The 25,078-nt window shown below is 42.8% G+C and overlaps 1 protein-coding gene across 1 annotated transcript in view; it reads right to left on the bottom strand.

The window, feature by feature from the left end:
* Positions 1-229: 229 nt before the first annotated feature.
* The window catches only part of LOC135491407 (uncharacterized), a 49,831-nt gene continuing 24,982 nt past the window's right edge, over positions 230-25,078 (bottom strand). The window contains exons 2-6 of the mRNA XM_064777259.1: positions 21,853-22,003; positions 21,550-21,686; positions 11,553-11,691; positions 3,084-3,246; positions 230-2,551 (exon numbers count right to left, since the gene is read on the bottom strand). Coding sequence (XP_064633329.1) covers positions 2,408-2,551; positions 3,084-3,246; positions 11,553-11,691; positions 21,550-21,686; positions 21,853-22,003 — 734 coding nt within the window. The 3' untranslated portion in view covers positions 230-2,407. The remainder of the gene's footprint in view (positions 2,552-3,083; positions 3,247-11,552; positions 11,692-21,549; positions 21,687-21,852; positions 22,004-25,078) is intronic.

Genomic DNA, 25,078 nt, shown 5'->3' with positions numbered 1-25,078 from the left:
TTCATGGGCATGTGATTATTCAAGTATGGATAGCCAACCCATCAAAGATACCAGAAGTATATCTCCTAGGTTTGTTCCGTACTCCGGTCTCTCTCGACATTACATCACATCGCCAAAAGTCAATATTGTCTGACAAATCTCGGAGAAGTCCTCAGGGTTGACACTACTTGGCTCTTGTTGATCAATCTATACATGATGATATGATAATGATAAAGAGGAGAACGATGAGTAACTTCGAAATCATAATCTTTATTAAAATTTCAAGAGAATTACATTTCGTCGAAATATGGCCACATATTTAATGATACATAATTTAATTTAACACAGCATAGTTTACAGTCAAACCCAAATAACATTGTTCGTGTCCATTAGATGGCTCACAGGTGTCTTACGAAACTGTGCAAACGCAAGGGCTAAGTTATGCTAGGGAAATGAAAATTCTCACTGTTCCGAAGACCTTTTTCACCCAATTTGTCTTCATGGCCGTGGACCAGAAAGCTATTAGAAGAGAGCTGCGGCTGACCTTGCCGCCGTTCTCACTCAGTCACTTGATATTGAGCTTTTGACTATGGCCTTTAAGCGGTTTGGGTAGGTCCCGGCCGGGGGAAAAGGAATGCTGCAGGTGGCATGCTCTATGCAAAAGGCCCGTATCCACATCAACATTTACTAGCGCTGCGATTGACGCTCTGCACAGGCATCGTCCATCTGTCTTCATAGTACCTTTCCAGGCCAACACTTTTTTCGCAATGTAGCAGGCCCGAAGTAAAATTGTAAATTGCGCGGTAGACAAGCGATTTTGATTGCAGCGATGTGTCAGTTCACACATACATAACCTCAATGACAGATTCGTATCGTAGATATCTGTAATGACTCTTGCAGACAAGCGATGCGAAAAGTAATTTTGCATGCTGCGATAAAAATCGCCTGTATGCGATGCGCTTCTGCTACAGGTGCGTTTCTTGGTACGAAATGTTCTTTCGTGAAAATGGTTAACTAGTGATGATATGGTAAATCGAAAATACTGTAGAAACATCTCTGAGCTCCTCATCAGGGATAGATAGCTCATAGAAGGTTTTACAGTAAGGATTTTTATCTACCAGGTATGAGATTAAGCCGTACTCAAAACGATGATCGCAGGTTGCAACAACAAAAATCTCTCGTTTGCAGGGCGACTTATTCTCACGTGAATCTCGCACATCCCCCCCCCTCCCGTTCAACCGGAGTATTGGATTGTGCAATCGAACGGCTTACAATTATGAAATTAATGTTTCTACGTTATATGTACATTTAAATTCTTATATACATGAACATGAACCTGCTGAACTTCAAGCATGTCACCTATAGTTACCATCATGGCCTTATTTTACCCCGACCACGCAGTTAAAAGAATTAGGCCTCGCCCAATACACGGTCTATTGTATTTAAACAAAACCCGCTCGTACCTCGGCCTAGATTTCCATTGTTCTGCTGCCTTATCAAAGGGTTGTCAGGGCAAATATCGATAACATCGACCCGACGAAATAACTTTCATGGAGGTCGTAGGCCTACAACGGCAAGGGCGAGTCAACGTAACGACTGAACTTGTCCGTCTCGCAGATTAAAATATGAGACAGCCTTCCCATTCATACTAGTTTAAAGAATCGGCATATTACTGGCCATTACATCATGCAATGCAACCCCGTCCCCGCCTCCCCTCTCCCGCGCCATCCTACAACCCACTCACAAAACATGACAGAGACTTTTCCGGCGTTCGCAACGGAACTCGCCAATTTCAGCAGGGGCATCTGCTCACGACAGACCAGTCCGTGTTGTGGTTTGTGATATTTCTCATCAGATGGCGATTGAAACCCAACAATAAGTACAATATTGTGTAACTCATTAGTAGGCAGATGTCTAGCTGGAGAGAATACCAGGTCACTGAGTTTCTCTAGCTGTGCGTAGATGACGTTGCTTCGGACTGAACATCCTTTTGTTATCATCCTCGACAGTTCAATAAGACCATGTATAGACCTTATTTTTGACAATTCTCCATTCATTAACCCGTCCCATCCCACCTACTTTCTGTCTTCCGGGGTGCTCCCGGAGCAACAAATTGTTTCAACTTCCCCTGTCTACATGTAGCACCGGCACCTCTCATCCCATCATCCAATGAAAGCGATACAATACTCAAGTTTTTCTTTACAAATATTTTGTGAAAACTTTCACGGTGATTCTATCAATGATTACAAAACTGTACACAAATACCCTACTTCCATCCGGAGTTCAAAGGCATCACGTAAAATCTCGCAACTCGTCACATGACGCCACGTGATCACGTCACGTGCATACTTACAAAATGTCGTTTTTAAAAATCCATCACCGCACAAGTCATTTATCCAATTAGAATCCAAGCGTTGTGATGTAATGATCACATGACAGTTCTTGCAAGTAAGAGGCCAATCACTAAAACAATGTCAATAGAGGGCACCACTCTTGATCCTGCACCCTTGATCGTCTTGTATCTGTCCTTCTTCCGAGGAGAGTAGGGCTTTTCTGGGGGTTTCCTCGGCTTCTGAAGAAAAACATGATCATGAAATGGCAGCAGGTGTTATTACCATATCATATACATGTGACAATATCGAGAGTAATAGCCGTTTCAGATGGAAAACACGGAACCCCAGTCATCAGGTCACTATATGCATTTCGACCAAGGGTGGCTCGGGCGAGGGTTGTTATTTGACCAAACATTTCACTGATTTAAGCAAAGAGGTTATATTTTTGATATTTCGCAAATTACTGGCATATTACAAAATGCCAGTTGCGGTAGTATACCCACAATTATTTGATTACGTGCGTCTGAAATTATTCCAAATGCCAACACTAAGTTGAAACGCCAAAATGTCGTGTGCATTGAGTAATATGTCGTTCCTCACTCTCAGAGGCCTCGGGAGGAGGTGTTTTGTATTGGACCCTATAAATTCTATAAAATTGTGAAAAGTATAGGACTCTCCTTAATGGGTATGTACGGTAAATGAAAAAAAAACATTGGTTTTCCGTCCAAAAAACCGTTTGTTTTCATGAGATTGTACATAAAGCCAACTTACTGTGGTGGGAGGGGGTGGCGGTGTGGTGGTGATTGCTTCCAGTTTACAGATGAGGCCTATTTTGACTGAGGGTCGGACTAGGTCTTCGACCAGGCTGGTGGCCCCCACCCCGCAGCCGGTCTCCACGTTCTTGTTGACACACTCCAGGAGAACGTCCAGGCGTCTGAAAGAACACAAGAAACGGTTACCATGTGAGAAACGGTTACCATGTGGTTTCTAGTGGAGGACGTTACTATGACAGATCTGTCCTGAAACATCTGTAACGGAGAAATCACTATGAATAAGCCTTTAGGGCTAGCTCAAGTTCTCCAAAATCTGAAACCTGAAATATGTGGAAATAGAATTTGGAATTTAAGATGGAAAAGCGCGAAACATGCCAAGCCTGATGATTTACTGATTTCAAATACAGTAATGGAATTTTGTGTTTCAGAGACACGTTTCACAACGGGTTTGGAAGTTTCTTCCGCGCACCGGTGACCGAACCCTGCTACACAGGCACAAGTTTCCCGTGTATCTATATGTGGTCGTGCAGTGTCATGTGTCATGATCCGAGCCAACATTGTTTGAATTAAACTGTTGATAATATCAACTGACAGATCTCGCATTTCCGCCGATCTCGTGGCGGCCATTGATATCCATGGCGCCCCAACCGATGTCACGACCCCTATCTCGCGATCTCGCGCGGGACGTTGTCTGCCCTGTCCATTCACTGAATCATTCAGTCAATGACATCTTCATATCCAACCACCCACACCGACCCGACCATCAGGAAATTCCCAGACGAAGTTTTTATCGAAAACTAATATCTGTAGTTACAATCAGGATATGCTGCATTAAATGATTATCAGATAATAATTTGATAAATGCCCCTTTTCACAAACAATTACGTTAGAATCTTTTGAAAACTATTAGTCTTTCGATCACAATGCCATGAATCAGATCTGGGTGGCGTGGCTTTACACAAGAGAAGAGAGACAGACCATTGCAACCTGCTAAATGGGAAAACATGCTCCAGACATGAGAAATCCCAAAGAAATTACAGAACAGGGTTGGAGTCTGTTAATTGTCTTTCAGAGAAAGGCCTCCCATGTTTTGAATTCGCATTCAGTTCATTTTGAAGGATTTTTAATTGCTTCATAAAAATACAACTTCCATGAATCTGTATTTTTCGTATTTTTGAACTCATCCTCGCCAGTCGATTCCCCAGGCTGTGATCAGGCGCTCATGCTTTTAGCGAAAATTGAATTTATTGACAACGACTTTCAGAGGAATAGGTACTAACTTTTGCCCAGTATCACATTGATAGCTTCCATCACCGATACCGCCTAGTCATGCCAGTTGCCGAAATGCTGCCATGGGCGCCAAGGTTTTTATGTTAAATTTGGTTAAGGCATCTTAAGTGCCCCCTTTGCCCTTCGACGAGTGGTATAGCAAGTTACGTCTAACATTAGTGACGTGACCACACATACCACTGCGTTAGCATTGCTAACTAATTCGATGCCGACCATTTGCTCCGATCACGCAAATGGTTAGCAGGCATCTGGTGGCGCCTTTGCTTTTAGTAGTATCGTCTTGAACAAATTGATAGACATCACAGACAGTGGCAACATGGGCCAGCTGGCTGCATCCGCCCCTTCGTTAGGAGTTGAGTGGTGGCTGATTCAGCGTAATTAAGACAAGGCGACATAAAGAATTATCTGGAGAGCACGCATCCGATCGGTGCGCTGTCAACGCAAATTGAGCCACGTAGCCAAAAACTTACAAGGGCGCTGTCTCGGAAAGGTGCAGACTTCGTGAGGACTCTTAACGGCCATACAAACTTTTGAAGAACAGTTTTCTAAACATTAACTTGTCCATTATGTTGGTGGAGCCTGTTGACTAACTCTTTGGTTTCGAATCCACAGATGGGTCGAATTCTTTTTCACGATTCTGCTGCAAACGTAAGATATGCTTCCGCCAGTTCTTTCCTCTTAAACGTTTAAGTTCTTGACCACACCCCGACGCCGAGCTTTCATTAAAAATCACAATTTTCTTCTTCAGCTTTAGTCTGAATAAGTTTATTTGGTAATATGGGCATTACGAGTAACCTACGATCACATCGTAACATAAACGGTGACGATTTCATGCCCTTGGCGTTACTATCAATAATATTTTTTGAGGAGGGCTGGCCTACATCTGTCCTCTACGTAAACACCACACTTTGATAAGTTTTGTAGATGAGTTCATCTTGAAGGCAAGTCTACTTTATGATAAACCAGCCCAAGGATGCAAAAAGCATCGTTTACTTAAAGTTAGAGAAACGTTTTAAAATGCTTTTAGGAACCCCCTGCAATAAACACGACCGGCGCCTCACAAAACGCTGTGCTATCATCCTAATGAATGTAAAACAAGCTCAGATATAATAGATACTGACAAGAAACCGACCATAATCGAGTTTACTTCTGACACATGCCATGTTGCCAGTTGTTGGACCGTGTCTCTGCACAGCGCGCCTAAACAAACAGGCTATTAGTAAAACTCACAACCAGGTTAGCAACACTTGTTCTCCATATCATGAGTTTACATTACACCTATATTTCCTTTTACCTTTGGCTCCGAGCGGCCATATATCAGTAACAAAATTGACATGCCACGTGGTTTTAGAATATCTCTTCAGCTTTCCCTTCGGCTCATTGGTAACCGCAGGCAATACAACTCGATATCCTCTGCGTAGTGCTTTCTTGAGCTGGTTGTCATCTTTGTTGTCCGACATTAGACCGGTCATAGAAACCTCATCTAAGCTGCCGTCTTGTATAAAGCAATTACTGCCTGATAGGTTGTTGTTCTTGACTCTATTGTCGAATAAGGATTCTATGTCCTAAATAATTTCAATACATGTATCTTCAAATCTCAAGCTTCTTGAACAAGATGTTATCTCATCTAAATATCCTCAAATGTCACATTACATTAGGGACATTAACTTTACATTCGCCTTTTCCAAGAACAAGTATACTTTTTATCACAAATATCATAATGTAATCATGAATACACGAATGTATCTTATCAATGTAATTATCTATCCTGGTTGATGATAAACCGCGTTCCTCTATCGATTTCAACACGGATAACTCACCCAAACCTCGCTGCAGGTTTTTTTTACATTTTACCTCATGACGACAACAACAACACGCGACAACAGCGCCCCTGTGGCTATCCAGGCCCTGTCGGGGTAACTCAAACACACCACAGTTTCACCGCTAATGAGACAAACTGTTGAATACGGCTTTGACTTTCACGATACGAAAAATGTGAGGCAGCAGATAAATAATAACACTAAATTCTCTTTTCTGCTCAGATGAAACATCCCCGCTGCATAATCCCCCGAGGATAGATGATTAAACGCCAGAATAATTGGTTGAGAATACTGCAATGAAATTGTTTGATTATTACAGTTAATTCTTACTCGCTTTATGTACTTGTTCGAGAGGTGCTTGGAAAAGACACGGATGTAGAGCAATAGATCATCCAAGGTAGGCGGACTGGCACTATTTCATGTTAGAATACACAGGCAAATGCATTGGTTCGCCAGCAGCTAGGTCGTTGCTGACGCAATACGGAGGACGAGAGCTGACAATCGCTTTTTGATTCTAATGAATCTTCCGGCCCTGGTAGCACAAAGTAGATTGAAACAAAATCTTGGTTTCACATAAAAGCTGTACCGCCGCTGTGTAGCAAAATCACGAATAGCATCAGTGGGATGGGTCTGGAAACAAAATCCCCGATTCATAAAGAAAAGCCTGGCGTTGGAATATATTAGTCTAAACCAAATCAATGATACGCAAAACGAATGTCATACTTCTGTTTTGCGTCAACCCCACACATCATCCTACCCCATTTTTAAAACAGCAAATTTGATAATGTTATAAATGGAAGTCAACAGCGACAACAAATGGTGCATAATGTAGCAGAACTGGCGCCGGCGTTGTTTGCCTCGGAAAAATATTATCATCCATGTGAATATGGAACGTTTACTCTTCTGACTCTGTAGTACCATTTCTTTCCTTTTTTTCTACAATATTAATGATAAACGTAGCTCAACAGAGCTTATGTACACACTAGTATGTATGTTGCTGATTGCGTTTGGGTAAATAAGTACCTTTTAGAAGAGAGTTACATCTCGTATACACTTTTACGATAAAAGCTTGTTTTACTCTTATGCCGTTTCTTAGCGACTGCAATCACCCTCGGTGCTTTTGCAGTATTTGAAGCCCGAGTCGTCTCCTAATTACACATCATCTCCGGCTTCAGGAAGTACAGCGTGTAAAGGGACGACTTGGCAAGAACCGCCATTGCCCGCGCTCTTCCTAATTGGAGGAAGAAATAGTACACGTCTGTGTCCCCACAGAGTCTGGTGACATCAGCTATATCCAGGGTGGTGTGATCGCTGGGTTGTTGAGCTGTTGTTACTAGAAGGACGACATCAAATGTTACTTTTATAACATGTATCTATCCTGTGGATGGTCATCATGAACATCATGTTGCACAAACGTTGGCAGTCAAGTCGCATCGAACGACATTTCTAAACACCAAACATTGACCACACAGATTGCTTGTCAATATTGCTTAACGATTGCTTGTCAATATTGGTGGTAGAAATATGAATACTTTACGACTCTTAGCGAGGAAGGTTTAAACAGACCCGTACCATCCCCAGACCTCAGTTGTCCATGTGCGATGACACGATATGAATCTGAATTGCTTTCGCCAAAAAAGCTTGGCATACGAAAGGTATCAGATCATCGAATTCGCAATAAGACGTAGGCTGATTGGCATTGGCGTTGATGTGGACAGTCAAGGAGAAAATCGTCGATCGTCGACGATCTCTTTTTTGGTGGCTAATGCTGTGACCACACTGAACAAACCAAGAGCTTTCTTGATAATAAGGACATGAAGCTAGGTCATGCATTTCATGGAGTCTCGAACACGGGGTACCCCAGTGATATTTCACCCCGGGCGCGAATGAAGAAATCGGGATGGGCGCGTACCCGTGTGCACCAGCAAAGACGTAGCAAACACTATTAGACAAAACTTCAATACGCTCAACTTGACGAGCTGGTAATGGGATGACGATGTTAACCATCCTTGCTCGCCACGTTTTTCGACCTCCAAAGCTTCGAGGATGGGAATTATCGTCGGGCATTTTGGCGCCGGTGAAGATTTAACGCGTAAGCCGATATGAATGAACTCCGATCGATACTTTACCATAACTGTCTGTGGGGAAATTGATATTCCATAATTTGGGCTTGATATTCTGTACCATCTATTCAACGTAACGTAACAGCCCAAGTGTTTGTTAGTAAAGTTCGTGGAAAATTCCTGGACGACCTCGGTTACATCAGAGACCGATGATCGACACGTTGTCTTTTTCCTCGGATCTTCTTCACAAGATGTAGATAGGCAGGTGTAAAGAGCGAAATAGCCCAACAGTACCACCACTCGCCATTGCTGGGGTCTTTGCTTGAGTGATTAGTTAAGATGTTACTGACAAATTTATGGTAAAAAATATGTTTATTCCAAAACATTTATCGGGTCGTGTTGATTCATATTCTGGTTGTCATTCAAAACAAAGACTATAAGGTTAAGTACATTGTATTGAAAGTACGACAACGTTTTTTTTATGCGACATATTTTTTGACACTTGGTATACAAAGCTGCCATAACCGCATCACTTCCATTTCTGCTGCTCTTTGCTCTGGCGCCAGATAAGCGGAGACCAGATTAATCCGTCGCTAAGGAAGCCAGCATTTGCCTGCAAACAATCATCACCCGATATATCACACCAGAATCACAGTGTATCTTTGCCATTTAATCTTGTGGATGGATAGAGATGTCTATAACTGATACAGACAGACGTTTAGTTCACGTCCCAGCCATTTCGTTGGTTACACCGCTTTGGTTTAACACAGACACAGAATTGTTAGACGAGTTAATAATTTAGCGTATAGATTTGGCCGGAATGTTCTTAGCGCTGTTGATGCTGAATAAACTCTTCATGGCAACCATGTTGTGGTGATGAGATCTCGCACGCGGTGCCAGTACGGGAGTCAAATTTGGCTGGCAGTGGCATGGAATTGGGAGAGCACGCCTGATTGAGAAAAATGAAGAGGAAAACGGCAGTTACGGTTTTTGGCCCCTAACTCGCATAAAAGCAATCGGGGTCTGCCCCAATACACATTCTATTGTCTTCAAACAAAGCCCACTCGCACCAAGGTTTAAATTCCCATTGTGCCGCTGTCTTATCAAAGGGTTCTCAGGGCAAATCTTGACAACATTGAGGCCACGAAACAGCTTTCTTTGAGGTCGATAGGCCAAAGGGGCAATTAAACGTAACTTTGGGCAAACCACTGCCCTCGGATCGGATGGAAAGGCGACATGTATCGATTATGATTTGGAAAGAAACCGTGGAACCATTTCGTGGTTTCGTTTCGTTGCTCAAGTCAAGTAAGATAACGAAAAGACAGGCATGACAGTCATAGCAGTGGGATATCCATCCGGGCTCAGCGTCATTTGCTGCTCTCCATGTACATTTATACAATATAATAATACATGTAGTAATCTATAATCAGAGCGGTAAATAGAATAAACATTCCCATGCCTTGTGCTGACATTATGTCCATGTGAAAAAGGATCAGTCTCGGTTTATCAGGACAAACGGGAAATGAGCAATGGCTGTAGTTGTTACCAAGGTAATAGATTGCACGTTAGCTTGATGAGGGAGGCTGATTAATCATTATAATGGGGATACAGAGGTATCCTTTGTACTCCGAACCATTAAGACGTAACCAGGATCACAAAGATCACCCTGACAATGAAACGTGTTTCGTAATTGGCGGCTGGCACGTTACTGCCAACTGTCATCTGCCATCGCGCGTGACCTGACGGAGAAAAACTAACGAAGATCTGGAAATTAATTCACGTTAATTGATACGTAATCTGATCAAGGTATTGTTAAAGAAATCTGGATCCTTTTGGGAATATTTTTAATCGCACCAGATGAAGACTGTGCAAAATCCTTGGGCAATGGTTGATCTCAGTTACAGTATCTAGTTGGGGTGGATCAAAAGACGCCTCATTTTCGTTTCGTCTTTCCAGATCCAATTTTTCGTAAACCACTTTTTTCTTTTATTTTATGATCGAACCTCTTGGGCCAGGTCCCCTGAGTTACGGTGCGTCAGTATGTTGTGCACAGTCAGGGGATTGGGTCTTGTTTGACTCGGTTCCCGAAATTATTTCCCGTTCAAGTGCCGACGTACTGTGAGATAGCAGTGAGACCTGTCGGCGACGTGTAACTTAATCTGGCCTATAGCCTATCTAGCAACTGTCTATAGTCTCCCTTTAAAATATCTTAATGTCACATCTTGTTGGCTGAGACACAAATGTGCCAGTAACCCTGGATCTCGTCCTTATCTCTATGGCAATATGGAAATGAAATTGCACCACTATATTGCATCGAACACTCGGATGCCGGCCCAATGACGGACTTTTTCCAGGGTGACACTGATTTATGTTACACCGGCGGCCCGGTGGGATAACTCACGCGTCACCAATGATAATTTCAAGCAGGACATAAAACAAAACGAGTGTAGCAAGAAAAATACAGTTTGTAATGGAGCCTTACTTTAAACAGACTGAACGAGAATTGCCGTCGGCATGTAACTTCTTCCAGTTTTTGTGTGCAATGTTCGTGTGTGAGGCTTATGATGATGCCAAGAATGTGAGCAAAGGCCAGACACCACAGACGTGTGGCGTCAGTAGAATCATTGTCACGTCATTAAGATCATCGTCTTGCTTTTGTCTCGAGATCTTTCTGCAGCATGAAGTTCATCTGTGCCATTTGCAAGCGGGTCCTCCGTAAACAAGATATGGTGTTGTTGAGACGCGCCTCCCATCCCAATCCTAGCCTCAAGACTCGAACCAGCCTTCGCATCTCTATGAGCAAGGAAAGGTCACATGCCCCTGCAACCGTCAACAAACATCGGAATTCAGAGCTACTTGCCCAAAAGATTCTTTGAAAGCGTATTTTCTTCTTTGCGCTGTAACAGCCGGTTTTCGCAGAATCAACAGATTTGATTGGTATCGGTGGAGTCATTAGCAAAATTGATTAACCATTAAGACATTAATAACCATCAGTCGCGACCCGGAACTTAATGAGAAAACAAAAACAAAGTCATTTGTGTAACTGAATCTCATTGTGAAGCAGTTCAAATATCCCCAACATGCGACTGATGTGATCTTTTCGGCTCGAAGCCAAGTAGGCCTATGGGATGATGCTTTACTAACATCAGCAACATTGTGTAAATATAGCACCAAAGTCTGGGTGACACTAACGAACAATCTTGACTTTCAATAGAAGAGTGGGGACGATGCTTTACCTAAGGTTAACAATGAGATAGCTTTTTATCTACACTTTTTGTTTTATGTATAACTTACCTGCAGCATTCTTTGATGGCTGGCCTGTTCCCCGTCATCGCCAGCTTCATTATTGAATTCGTATTCAATTCGAAATTAGTATAACACTCTGAAGATTTCGACCGGAGTCGACTGAAACACGTTTGATGCATAGCGTACACTGGAAAGAGAAAAGAAGAAGAAAAAATGTCAGAAAATTAGCTATTATTGTATGAAACATCGACTTCTATTCGGCTGCGAGTGTGGTGTTCAGTCGTTATAACATCACCGCTCCCTCCAGTGAGCAGACCTCACGAGAAGGTCTGATAAATTCAAGCAGGTTATGAAACCCCCTTATGTCCTGACCCTCGGATAATATGATGTCAGTACATCGGCCTTACATCAAAAAATGTTTTGACCCCTTCAAAGCAATTTATACTTGGCAAAGCTGATTGCTCGTTTGCACACAGTCCCAGTGATATACTTAATAGTTGTATCTGATTAACTCTTTAGCCAAGGGACTGATCACTTCGTAATTTTAATGGGAAAATGAGAGAAAATAAGTAAATTAGTAATGAGCATTACGAGTGTATACGTGCACCACCAAATTAAACCTCTAATGAACTATTTTTTTATATCAACTACTAAACGTACATTCCACGTCCGTGACACGGTTATTATCGAATTCACAGATTGAACATTACTCGGTTATAAATACAATGTTTCAATTCATAAAAGCATATGTAGTGCTGCTAATTGCGGGAATCTATTTTCATAAACGTCACTTGCAAGGTTAATGGCAGCAATATCTGCTGTTAATGATAGTGGTTTAATTCCTAGTGGAAAAGTTATCCCGCTGGGAAGAATTAAAATGACACCCAACCAGCCGATAACGAGATACAAATTGAGTTTTTATAGGGTACGGTACGTCAGAAAATACAACCGAACCTAGTCAACATATTACATGTAGTTGTTTTGCTTTTTCCATTCTCCATGCAGTCATAGTACTCAAGCATGTTCTCTCTGCCAACAAGTCAGACCGAAAGCAACCACGGCCATTATGTACGAACTGCATGCATGTAACTTTGGGGACGTGATAGTTTTAACTCCGTCATAAAAGTACCCTATGTATCCTACCGCTATCGTCCCCACTTAGGCGACTGATACCAGGAGTATGTGAGTATACTGTAGTTTCATGAAAATAACACCACTTCGGGATATTCAAGGCCCGGCCTCTTCTCTCGAGTCTATTCACCAGAGGTAACCAATGAGTGACTTCGCTGGCCCTTGTGATGGCTCAGCCGAGCTGTCACGGTTACGCTAAACCACTTATTACCGCAGCCCTATTGATTCGAAGTGTTGTGGGCCTACTGGTCGATGAGTGCGCATGTGGAATGACGTAAATGGTGAGGCCACTCGCCGACCGTTTATACAGGTTGTCTCATAAAACTGAAGCACCTTTTAGATTGATACAAACCCCCCAAAACAAAAAAAGTCCTTATTGAAACTCTGAAGAAAAATCTACAAATGCTTTCATTAGTAAAGCAAAGTGATATTCAGGCAATGTTAGAAGTCACGAAATTCCGAAGAAAAACGAGGAGCTCATCCTCTGTTTTTCTACAACCCTCTTTTTTTGATTTAGACTCCCTAGGCCTACGTGGGAGAAAACAGAATCGAAGTTTCTAGGATTTGTGGTTTTCTTGAGGAACTCTAGGGCCTCTTAGGCCTATAAATGAAGCCCCACTGAGGGTACCCACATTGCAGACAACCTGTGCGACAATGGATGCTGTAGAGCTGCTGAGAAAACGACGCCGGCGCTACACCGTGACATAAAAACTTGCCTGCCTGAGAGACCAGAAGGAGGCACTGGTGAACGGTACGGTGCGCAGTATGAGAGAGTTCGCCGCCCACTATAACATCCCCTGAGACGTTTAGAAGGTGGAATCTCGAGGACCTCGAGCAGAAGCAAGAACAAGGGCATGGCCGGAAGAAGACGGTGATGGAGCCCCGTGATCCGTTATGGCCACAGGTTGAGGACCAGCTTTACCAATGGCTGCAGCAGATGAGAGAGCATCGCCTCGCAGTCTCCGTTCTCGACATTCAAGATAAGGCGTTGGTAGTGTGGCAAAGCTGGTGGAATGAGTTAGCCCAAGATGTCAGAGAAGGGATTCAGCATTGTCGCCCTCAGCTATGGGATTTCAACGCATCCATAGGCTGGGTCGAGTGCTTGATGAAGAGACGCCACGTGTCCCTACAGAAGGTGGCCAAGAATACAACGACCGTCCCCGCTGATGCTGCTGCAAGGATCCAGACCTTCCGAGATGCGGTTACTGGGAGCATCGATCGTCTTGATATACAGATGCGGTTCTTCTTTAACATGGACCAAACCTTGTCCTGTTTGATATGAGAACCATGTACACGGACAACACCACGGGGGAGAAGGCCATAGACGTCTGATCATCCAGGTCCAATACTAAGTTGGGATGCACCGTCACCCTCTGCATCGCAGCCTCTGGAGCAAAGTTGCCGGCGCACACCACCTTCCCCAGAAGAGGTTTCGTCCGGGTGTTTGCAGCCCTCCAAGACAACCCACCAGCAGATGTAAAGATTACCCTATCGGAAACTGGTTGGATGAGGGAGGAAACGGCGCACAAGTGGTTAGATGAAGTCCTATCACCCTACTTCACCGACAACGAGACCGACCAGTTCCTGTTAATCGTCGATCATTATCAGGTCCACCGGACAGAGAACTTCCGGACGAGAATCCGCGACATGAGAGGCAGCCTGGATTACGTACCTGCTGGTTGCACATCCCTCGTACAACCGTTAGACGTTGCAGTCATGAAGTCCTTCAAATGTCACGTACGACGACAATGGAAATCGAGGAAGAAGGACCACACGGACGAAAGAGGAGACTGCCCTCACATCGGCCTGAGAGACGTGACCAACATCATCAGAGATGCCTGGGATGGTGTTGATGAGGACGTTATCGTCAATTGATTTGAAGCATCGTTTCAACCAAGGCCAATCGAAGCTGGACCACATGCTATCTTGGAGGAAGAAGAGGAGACTGCCGTGGATGGACCAGAGTTCGTGAATGTAGTCGAGGAGGACATTGTGATGGACTTGAATTGACTGTGGGTGTTGTGAATGATTGTGGGTACGATTCTGAAAGCTGGACAATCTAATAATGTGTATCTTTAGCTTTGAAAAAAAATTGAATCGGGATTTGCATCGTTTTTTTTTAATCCTTCACTGATCACTTCGGACAGGACTGTACATTTAGAGGGATGTTCGGTTTTGTCTCCAGATATGTGACGGACAACTTCTCATTCTTACCAATTTCGCACTGCAAAGTATCTTTGAAAGCCCGAAGCTGGTAAGGGATGATAAGACCCGAAGACATGCTCCATTACCTCCCTGAGCAGTGCCTCACTTTGAAAGGGCAGGCCCTAAAACCAGCAGAAGCCAATATGTCAGTTGGACTTTTTTCATGGACACCCTGTACACTATCAGCCATTAGCACTGGGACACCCTTTACACTACCAATGACGATTAGTTGAAAATGTTCTGGGACACTCAGTACAATGGCCGAAGACCCATTCCCATTATCCCATTTATGGGAGACCTACGAATCGGTTTCAACAACCCAAACAATAAGGATTGGACTATTGGATATGAGGCCTGGACAACCCTCTCTGGAATCCCAACCAATGATCGGCCTTCTCAACAGCTCTGTTCGCCACCCTATGAGTTAGGGGCGGCGACACCGGCTGTTAATGAAGTGGTGTTATTTTCATGAAACTACAGTATTACCGCAGCAGATACCAAGAGGTGTAAAAACTAAACCAATCAAGTTGTCTGAGGGTTTACTTAAGTTATCAACATCCCATCTGATACTGGATGAATACCTCTCATACCTCGCGAAGCTAACTCTATCCTGTAGCCATATCCAATTTCCTTTATCATTAGCATCAGTACCGCGAGCAGTGAATTCTAGTTCACCATGGCATACGGTGCGTGGTGATTGCATCTTGTCTAAGCACAGATACACCCTTAGAAATACAGGTTTTTGAGCTCTTGAAAAAGATTTAATGGTCTTTCGGCCAACACAAATATGCACCCAGTGGTGGTTTTTCAGCCAAGTGAGAAACCTTGGAGATTTTCACCATCTAAAAAACCCTTTTACCAAAACAACTTTAAGGGGTGCATATTTATGTTGGCCAAAAAACCATTAATGTTTCTTAGAAGTTCAAAAACCGTTATTTCTAAGAGTGTATGTGGACCGTTTAAATACTTCATTTTGGTACCTTCATCCGTTGAAAAACAACGCCGTTCGTTTAGTCCCAACAAGTAAAAAATTAAAAATTGCCGCGGTACAGTCACCAGCAGACATCTCAACGTGACGCAAATTGATCTCGAGTATCTTTATATCGGTGTACCTAACATCGGTGTACATCGGTGTACCTAATATCGGTGTACCTAGTACAGATTAGATTCTTTAATCGACACTTGCTAAACTGTAATCTATTTGAAGTTTAATTTTTCTGTGTATTGACATATGATTGAAAAATCTGAAAACTCCACTCTTTCACCCAGAGCCAACTTCTATCCGTTATCTTCTGTCACTCTTCCCTCATTAGAGCAGTGAGCAAGTCATATGATCCGTTATCTATGGTTCGTCATGTATCATCTCAAATCTGAGGTTTTCACCACAAGTTAACCATCGTCACTAATGAGGCGGAGCACTGTTTCACCAAGCCACCAGGGAACAATTACGGCGGAAGCTGCCCGAGTCACGTCTTCATTAGCCCTGGTTATCTGATCAAAACATCAGCGCTGGTTACACACCTAGTATCAAGTTATCCGGGCTTGAAGTGATATCTTCTTCTCGGCGTAGGGTAGACTGCTTCGCTTTAACTTGCGCAGAAGAGAATTGCGAAGCTACGCCGAGATAAAGCCGATCCAGAAAGCCGTACACTCTTAGTAATAAAGGTTTTTTCCAGCTTTCGAAAAAAGATCTTAGCACAATGGCAACTTGTCTGCTTGACAAACTGGTAGGCTTCGGCAATGGTAAGAAGCTGCCATTTCTATCGGGCGGACGGCAGCGAGTCATCGAATCTTCTTTACGGCGTTCCATTCCCGCGTTTCACTGCGAGATCTGGCGATAACTCCAATATAAACTGGCTTATTATTCACCACCGGCATACCAAGACCGTAAGAAAAGAACCCAGTGTTTTCTTTTGCAAGGGATAAGTGCCAATGATCACCTAATTATCGTGGAAGAGATGCTGGACAAACCGGAGAAGGCTAGTTACTGCAACCTCTTGACAGTCTTGCTTGCTCGCGGACGAGAATACCAATTGAGAAAATACGGGTGCGTCAGTATTTTGTAGAACGCGAAAGGTCCTTCATATGAATTGGCGCAATTGAAGATGCCGTGTGTCCACTGTCTCGGACTTGGTACTGTACATTGTAGCTTTCCTGTTCACAGGGTGTGCTATAACAAGACCTCGTGATAGGTAGAACTCGGTGCGGCTTGGCTCGTATTCGCAAGCTGCCGACTAAAAAAGCCCTCCTCGTCCACCGCATCATGTCAAGGGGTAAGCTCCCCCACATATGAAGGCATCATCACCAGCCACCGGAACAGTACAATGCTCTTAAATTTTTGTAATCTAACAGAGTTTTGATTAGACCTGTTGTTTTCTTAATGCTAGCAACACAGACAGTAGCGTGAACTCCACAGCAGTGATGCTACTCTGTTTATTATCCAGTTTGAACACGGCGAATGTCATAACTTCATTCCTTTAGCATGTTTATATATATCAGGGTAAATATTAGCCTTGCTTAGCTAAACGCTGCAGGGTATTACACCAATTCAAGTCATAGGGATGAGTGAGGTATTTAGGATGGCGTATGGTTAGAGAAACATCGTATTCTGAGATCTTTTATGATTGACTTGGTGTTTCTTGTTCCCTTATTGCCTTGACAACAAGGAAAGTAATGGCGCTGGATGGATGATGCCGTGACCTGTTCCTCAAGCATCAGTTCGAGAAGTACTCCCAAAATGCTTGTAACACCTGCGCCCATCGGCAGCTGGGTGGGGAAGTACCACTAATGCCCGCGGAGGTTGACATTCTTTCCATCTACCCACCCCCCACATTTGATGTTGAGGTCCCTCAGTCTTAGCAGTGTACATGTGGAACGCAGCATGCTCAGCTCTGGGACAAGACCTCTCAATGCATTAGCTGGTGCCCCTCAATGCAAGACCCCTCAATGCATTCGCTGAAAGCCATCGTCAGCGCCATTGAGTTCACACGTCTGCTTGTCGGTTAATGAGAGAATATAAGCTTAGTCCGAAGTATTCAGTCATTCTGGGATGTCAATCTAGCTGTTTTAGAATGTGTATCCTGATTTTCATCGGCTGCAGCGAATGACGCTGATAGCAGAAGAAATCGATGGCGAACTCTCATAACCAACACCTTTTCTAATGAGAAACTTGACACAATCTATACTCCCAAATCTCCTAAATCAAATTCATCACACTAACAAGACAAACCCGTCATCTGTCTCCTTAATTGGGTCTGTGGATGGAACCTCCAGGCGTTTCAAGGTCTTTTCTTGACAATATGGCGTTGTTTCTTCTCCGCTGTCATCGTTCACCCGATCCGACCGGAGACGTCTGCTTTCAACACGCCGAAGTTCCAATCTCCAAATGAATTTGCAAGGAAGTGCCTGACTTCTTTTCAAAGGCAAAATCAATTAAGCGGTGAAATTTACGACCATTATCCTTTAGATCTTAGACCCTTATAATGCTTTCACTTATTGTAAATGGATTGAAGAGAGAAGGCGGTGTCGAGCTAACGGCGTATCAGAGAATATGAGGACGTATTGAAATGTTCGAATATAGACTTGAACTTGTATAACTTCTTCTAACCCAGCTGATATCTTTGAATCGAATTTCGAGTAATACCAGTTCGTACATGTACATTATGATATATTATTGACGAAATTCTGTCGCTGTAACTGCTTTCCAACACAATTATTCCTGGAGCGGAGTCCGTGAATGGTTGTGCGAACTGTTGGCTGTGGAATGCACCTCTGAGGTGGAAAACAAAACAAAAAGAAAGAGAACCAGGGATAACAACAGATCAACATAACCAATCCTTACAAAATAGCTTCTTGAAACTTGTGTTCCATCTCGCCACAAACACATTCCCACCTAGCAAGCTAACGCTAAGCGTCTCCTCTCGCAAAGGTCAACTAACATTGCTTTATCCTGTTCTCGCGGTAGGTATGTACTTAAGAAGATAAGTAAAACAAACATTAGTACAAGAGGGTGCTGTGAAGGTACTTGGATGATGCCAAGCGACCAGGAAGACTCCATGGAAGTGCCATGAAGAGAAACCGTGCGAGACCAGCAAGGCCCCGGAAAGTGAATAAGTTTTAAAACTGAAGAAACGGATAGGTTAGGAACGGGAAGGGTTGGCCGACTTGAAACAAGAGGGTGGGGTGACGACACGAGACCTCCAGCGAGACTCTGGTAAGTGCTAATGAAGAGAAATTGCATAAGACCAGCACACGACCCTGCATGTCAGGAACAAGAAGGGGAAATGGCTTGAAAAAAGAGGGCTTCTGAGCCGATGGTCAGAGACCAACATGACTTCGGCTGTGGACATGACGGTCTTAAAACACTCCAGGGTTAAGATCGGGAAGGGCCAACTGTCTTGAAACAAGTCACATGCAACATTTCTTAACTTTAACCCAGCCGAAGTAAAGCCAACATCATATCTGTTATCCAGCGTCTGTGACAGATCAACGAGAGCCATTCTCCTCATTTGATTAACATCACTCCAGTGAATCACATTCATTCAAAACGAATTACTCGGATATAACATATTCTAGTATGATGCGGTTTAAGACAAGATCACCCTAGACAGCTACAACCGGCGGCAGACTGGCGGCGCCAATTCCACAGTCAGTCCGTCGCCAGCCACCCGAACGCTGACGCAAAATCTCATTCGCAAAGGCGCGCTTTCTCTTTTTTCGACAGAGCCTCAAGACCGGGCGACTCATTTCCCTTTCACGACAAGTCCCGCTGGAGGTGATTGCCAAATGCCTTGTCCAGCAAATCTAAGAACGGGATAAGTATCTTCAAGGTCATTTTTTTCCAGACTCGACGACGCTGTGGATGTTTTTTCTCTTGTCGGCAATTGCCGCTTATTTCCTTGTCGTCAACGTTCAACAAGTTGGTAAATGAACAAATCAATGGTGGCTATTGACCTTGACCTTGGGTAGGTTGGTGAGTCATGAGAGGCAACTGGCGAAAAGCACAGTCGTAATAATGTGATCGAGATAATCTTCAGGAATTCGATGGTACGGGATTCGATGAATTGATCACGGCTTTGATATTTGTTTATGAATTGATGCCTCTCTGTCACTAGAAATGACAGGAACATTCTAATGAAAAGAATCTTATTACTTCAGGGCTCCCGTAAGCAGAATTTGGCGAGACTTCCGGTCGTTTTGTCCAATTAAAGGCCTTAAATGTTGCACCAATGGTGCAAGCATCAGCTGGGAGCCAAATCACAAGGCGATATTTGGGGAGGGGGACTTCCGGTCGCCGAATTTTTCTTTGGGAAAAATCTTGATAAGGACCAGCACGGCTTCTCCCACCGCTTTTTGCCGCCACTTTTTGCTGCAGCAGCTTGATCGTCTGCCGCGCCTTGACAGACCTCATTGAATTTTCTTACAGATTCGCCATGACTAATAAGTTGTCAGTATGTTTATTGCATAAGATCTCTTATTGTATCAGCAACGCTCACTTGGGGAATTAATAGCGCAAACAGACTGGAGCCTGCGGGTCCCTGAGTGCATCAGCCGTCTGACACGGCGCCCGGTACTGGTGTGAGACAGCGCGCCACCAATCAGACAACATGGCGGTTGTTGTGGATGTTTCGCGCTCCTTGGAAACCATTGGCGCCGAGCAGACGACAGAATACATCGTACTTCACCCGAACTTGGATCCAGTCATCCATTTAGCAAAGCTAACAGTGCAGCACCTTATTTCAAGTTTGATGATGCCTAGTTTTATGGAAGTTTCAGGGTGCATCAGCTGTTTGAAGAGAAGAATTAAGGCTTCGTCGCTGAAAACAACTGCCACTACCGGCTGCCGATTGGCGAATGAATGCTAATGTGCATCAGTTTGAGGAATGTTAAAATTCCCAAAATCCGCGAACTCGTTCCTAATCCCGAACATCAGAATCTGGCCAATTCTGTGCCCACTGATCCTGATGAAGAAGGCAAAGTACTGACATGTAACGGGTATACACGCCTGGCGGATTTTCTCAGCGAAGGATGGTCGCTCCCTCAGCCATTTTGGATACGAGGGGGAAAGTCATTGCCATGCAGAGAAATAATGGCCTGTAGCAATTGGTTTTAAAAAGGTAGACGGGCAGCTCTTATACGACAAAGTTTCCGACGTGCTAGACATCCGTGGCGCTATCAACAAAATTGGCCATTCATGTAAAGCAAGAGCAAATTTACAAATCAATTGGCGAATAAAGATGTTTTCACCTCAAAATCAAGATAAAGCAATGACTAATTCAGCTCTCAGACTTACTCTAACATCGATCAATCTCAATCAGTTACAATTTTTTGGTTCATCAAGTCTGGCGGCTGAAGTTTCAGTCGGGGGCGGCCATGTTCAGGAAGACATTGCTACAGTCGTGCAGACTTAGTAAATTAACCTATCCGAGATTTTCACCGATCGTTGGCTTAGAGAATTTTGTTGAAAAGGGCTACTAAACCATGATTCAAGGATAAACCAATATTTCGACACCCTGGTAGCAGACATGAGCCATATTAGACTGAAGTTTCTAATCGAGTCAGGATAAAATGCAGTAAATTTCATTTTGCTATACTAGTCTCAGGTCTTAACGCCAACGTTACTGATAACGCTGATTGAGCAACCGGACCATGGATGATAAAATAGTTAGAGAAAAGAATTGCATTAGGATGGAATAAAAAGTATACTTACATTCGTAAAAATTTTGTCGAGTGCATAAATCTCTAAGATATAAGACGTGTTCAATTTTACTATCTATTTTTTCTTGCTGTTTCGCTGGACAACTCTTCCTCATCATCGCTATACACAACATGCTCGACATATACGTCCTGAAATAGATAAAGGAGATGCCAAATTGATTAATTATGAAATCCTAATGCCCCAGTGAATAAGAGAAGCGGGTCTTTTTCTCTAAAATCATCAGGGAAGTTTAATAGATAATCTATTTCAAAGATCGTTAAGCTTTCTATTGAAATATATACCCTGTATACTTACGAGCACATGACGCGAATACTTTCTACATCTATCCCTGAAAATATCGTGTCCGGTTCCCCCAACATCTGGACTTGTGCGTCGAATCCCGTCATGCAGTGCGATACCGCCATTGGTATGTCCCCCGGACAGCCGCCATATGCAAAGGCGATCCCTGAATTAGAAGAGGGGATAACACCATTAGCGAATAATATTGACACTCAACACTTCGAAAGCATGCATACATATGTTTTGTAACGCCAGTAAACATGTATCAGTGTCAATAGGCAGAACTTCACCGGCCTATCCAGTTGACTCTTTTCTATTAAGGCCATCAACCGCCTATTTCGATGCCCTGTAAAAAAGGAAACATGCATTAAGTTAAAGCTGAACAGGCGGACACGTTTGTCAGCAACACGTCATTCAGAAATCTTTTCAAAAGGGATTTCTACCATCTCAACTTTTTCAGACTATCATCGGCATTATAAAACATTCCTCATACCGTCCCTTTTCACGATTATAATGTGAGTATTTCATATTTTTCCCCATATCATTACTTTCTTAGTGAAAAAGGCTCGTTGGTGATGACAGATGAATCCATCAGTCCATGATCGAGGCAATGACCAATGCATTGCAAGCTTGTACAAGGCGTACTCGTGCCAAAAAATGGACAGACCTTATACAAGTGAATATAGAGTACTTGTAAAAGACTATGAACATTGTTCTTAATAATAGCTGTCCTCACAGCAAAATATCGTACCTCATTACTGGTAATTCATATGTACTTTTTGAGTGTTTAGACGTATTTCATTCATAACCACACGTTGTTATATGCCATGTCACATCGAAGAAGAAACAAGCGGTTAGTTTATGAACGGGACGGCCCCAGTAATTAATTGGCGCCAGTACGATTTTTGTAGACTTAATTAGGTCATCAGCCATCTATCAACCAGTTTTTCTGCGCATATTTCTCGAACGCTTGCGGCCAATTTACCTTTTGTGATCGCTCTCCGGATACTAGTACATCGTAAAAATTTAAAGAGATTCATTAAACATGTAAATGGGCGATGTGTTTTGACTCATTTGAGGCCGAGTGAGCAGAAACATTAGCCATGAACAAGGTAGTTTTTTGAGACCATGTCTTCCCTCTGAGTAACACATGATATATGTCGATCCCCCTGGTGACATTAGGGACACATATGAAACAATCCTTCGAACAGATCGCCATAGGATCGTCTACACGCGATCATATTGAAGTGAAACTCAACTCAAAATAAACCCAAACACTGACGTATTTCGGTAACATAAAGTGCATCGTGTTTATAAGGAATTCCGCTTAAATTAAGTTTATCCTAGGTTCGGTTTTTTAGTGGCAAACGGACCAAACATGCTTTTACATCGTAGCCCGGATGTTGTAATTATATAGTTATGGTCGAGCATGGTCATCCTGGCACCAGTTGTTTATAATATAATCCGCCTCACGATATTTCAAACGATTTTTCTATATCAAAAACCTGTATCTCAGGATGACCATGGTTTTCCTGTAATCAACATGGCATCGCGTTTTCTTCATGAGAAAAAAAGGAAGAATGTTTCAAATATTTATGACAGAAACTACTTCTATCTCATACTACATTTCCAATCAAAGATTCCAAGTGGCGCGGCAGCGTCAAAATGATTGTTATTATTGACAGTATCCAAGACATATCAACAAGTACACGAACTGATCTCGAATTTTCCAAAAGAAAGACGTGTTTTTCATAAAATTTCATCAATCATACATTTAGATTGAAATGTTTCTTTTATCTTGCACAAAACTCAGTTATCCATGCTCCAGTTTCTTTTAAATCGCTGCTGAATATATTGGTAGGGATAATGATAACAATAACACACAATATTAATCCATTATGCATGTAAGTATAATGCATTGTTCTTTTAAAACATAATTCGCACCCTGAATGTTGAATAACTCATGAGACTTGATAAGTGCATTTTGGTCAAATAAAGAAAACACGTAAATTGTCCTTCTTTCCTTTGTATTCTAGATATTGAGACCAACAATTCTTTTTCAGTACATGAGCATATCAGATAATCACCAATTGTTATACGAATACGCCATTCTAAGCCGCGGATGCAGAAAATCCACATTTAATATTACCTATTGCCAACAACGCAAATCTCTCAAGGCGATTTTGATATCAACGCAAGGGATTTTTTTTCTCCTTTTAACGGTGCTTTGTGTTCCTCAGAACCTGGGAGAACCCCTTAAGGGCGTTTTATTGTTGTTTACGTCAATACTGGATGCATTGTATCTCCATCTTTAGTGCCTTTGTGCCTTATTGATTTCGGATGCAAGTAAACAATTGGTAAACAAATGCTAACACGGCAGTTTCAAGTTAACTATGACATCACTCACATAGGCGATTTTCATAGATGTTTGGTATTAAACACGCGTATGCTTATTCCTTTAGGTGAGACGGACTGCGGTGATGCAACCTATATCTTATGTACTATCATGAATCTATTATGATATGAAATTTTCAGGGTTAGACCTATGTTTTTAAGGCAAAATACGTTATATCTGATGATATAAAGTTGGATAATACACATTTGTGCGCAGTGTCGGCACTTAATTAGATTGAATATCACCTTTTCCTGAAAATTAATTTTTGTCGAGTGTCCATGGAAGAGAGCGTAGTCCGGGTATGGCATCCTCGAAAAACCAGAGTCACTAGTCGGATCGTCCTCCCCTCGCACACGTTTATAGTGCCGAGTGTTGGCCTGAAGATCAGTATGGGGTATGGCAGATTGACTAGTTCAAAGGCGGCACAATTTTCAAGGTCCAGACACCAACGATTCCAAATCAAATTAAATAATTGTTCGCGGTATGTGAGATGACGAAGCAGAATGAAAATTTATGGGCTGAAATGGAGTGAATTAGACAATGAAATTATGCAGTTACCCCATTTGTCATTATAAGGAGAGTCATTTATCACCGCGTACAATGGACCCGGCAATTAGCCAAAATATGGTTGTTAAAATATTGTGACTTATGTCATGTTGGGTTCCGTCGAGTCGAATTAATGCCTTGTTGTCAATAATGATCCAAATTATACAGCTATTAGTCTGTAACTTCCCAAGAAGTGTTCTAGTCAGGTTTTTACCGAAAAAAGAGTGATTCTATTGACGCAGACATTGAGTATATAGAAATAGTGATATTTTTATGATTGCAACGAGCAGTACACGTGTT

This window comes from Lineus longissimus, chromosome 7, assembly GCF_910592395.1.
Source record: "Lineus longissimus chromosome 7, tnLinLong1.2, whole genome shotgun sequence".
Lineage (NCBI taxonomy): Eukaryota > Metazoa > Nemertea > Pilidiophora > Heteronemertea > Lineidae > Lineus > Lineus longissimus.
Note: the sequence above shows the minus strand (reverse complement) of the source record. Positions and strands in the feature narration are given on the sequence as shown.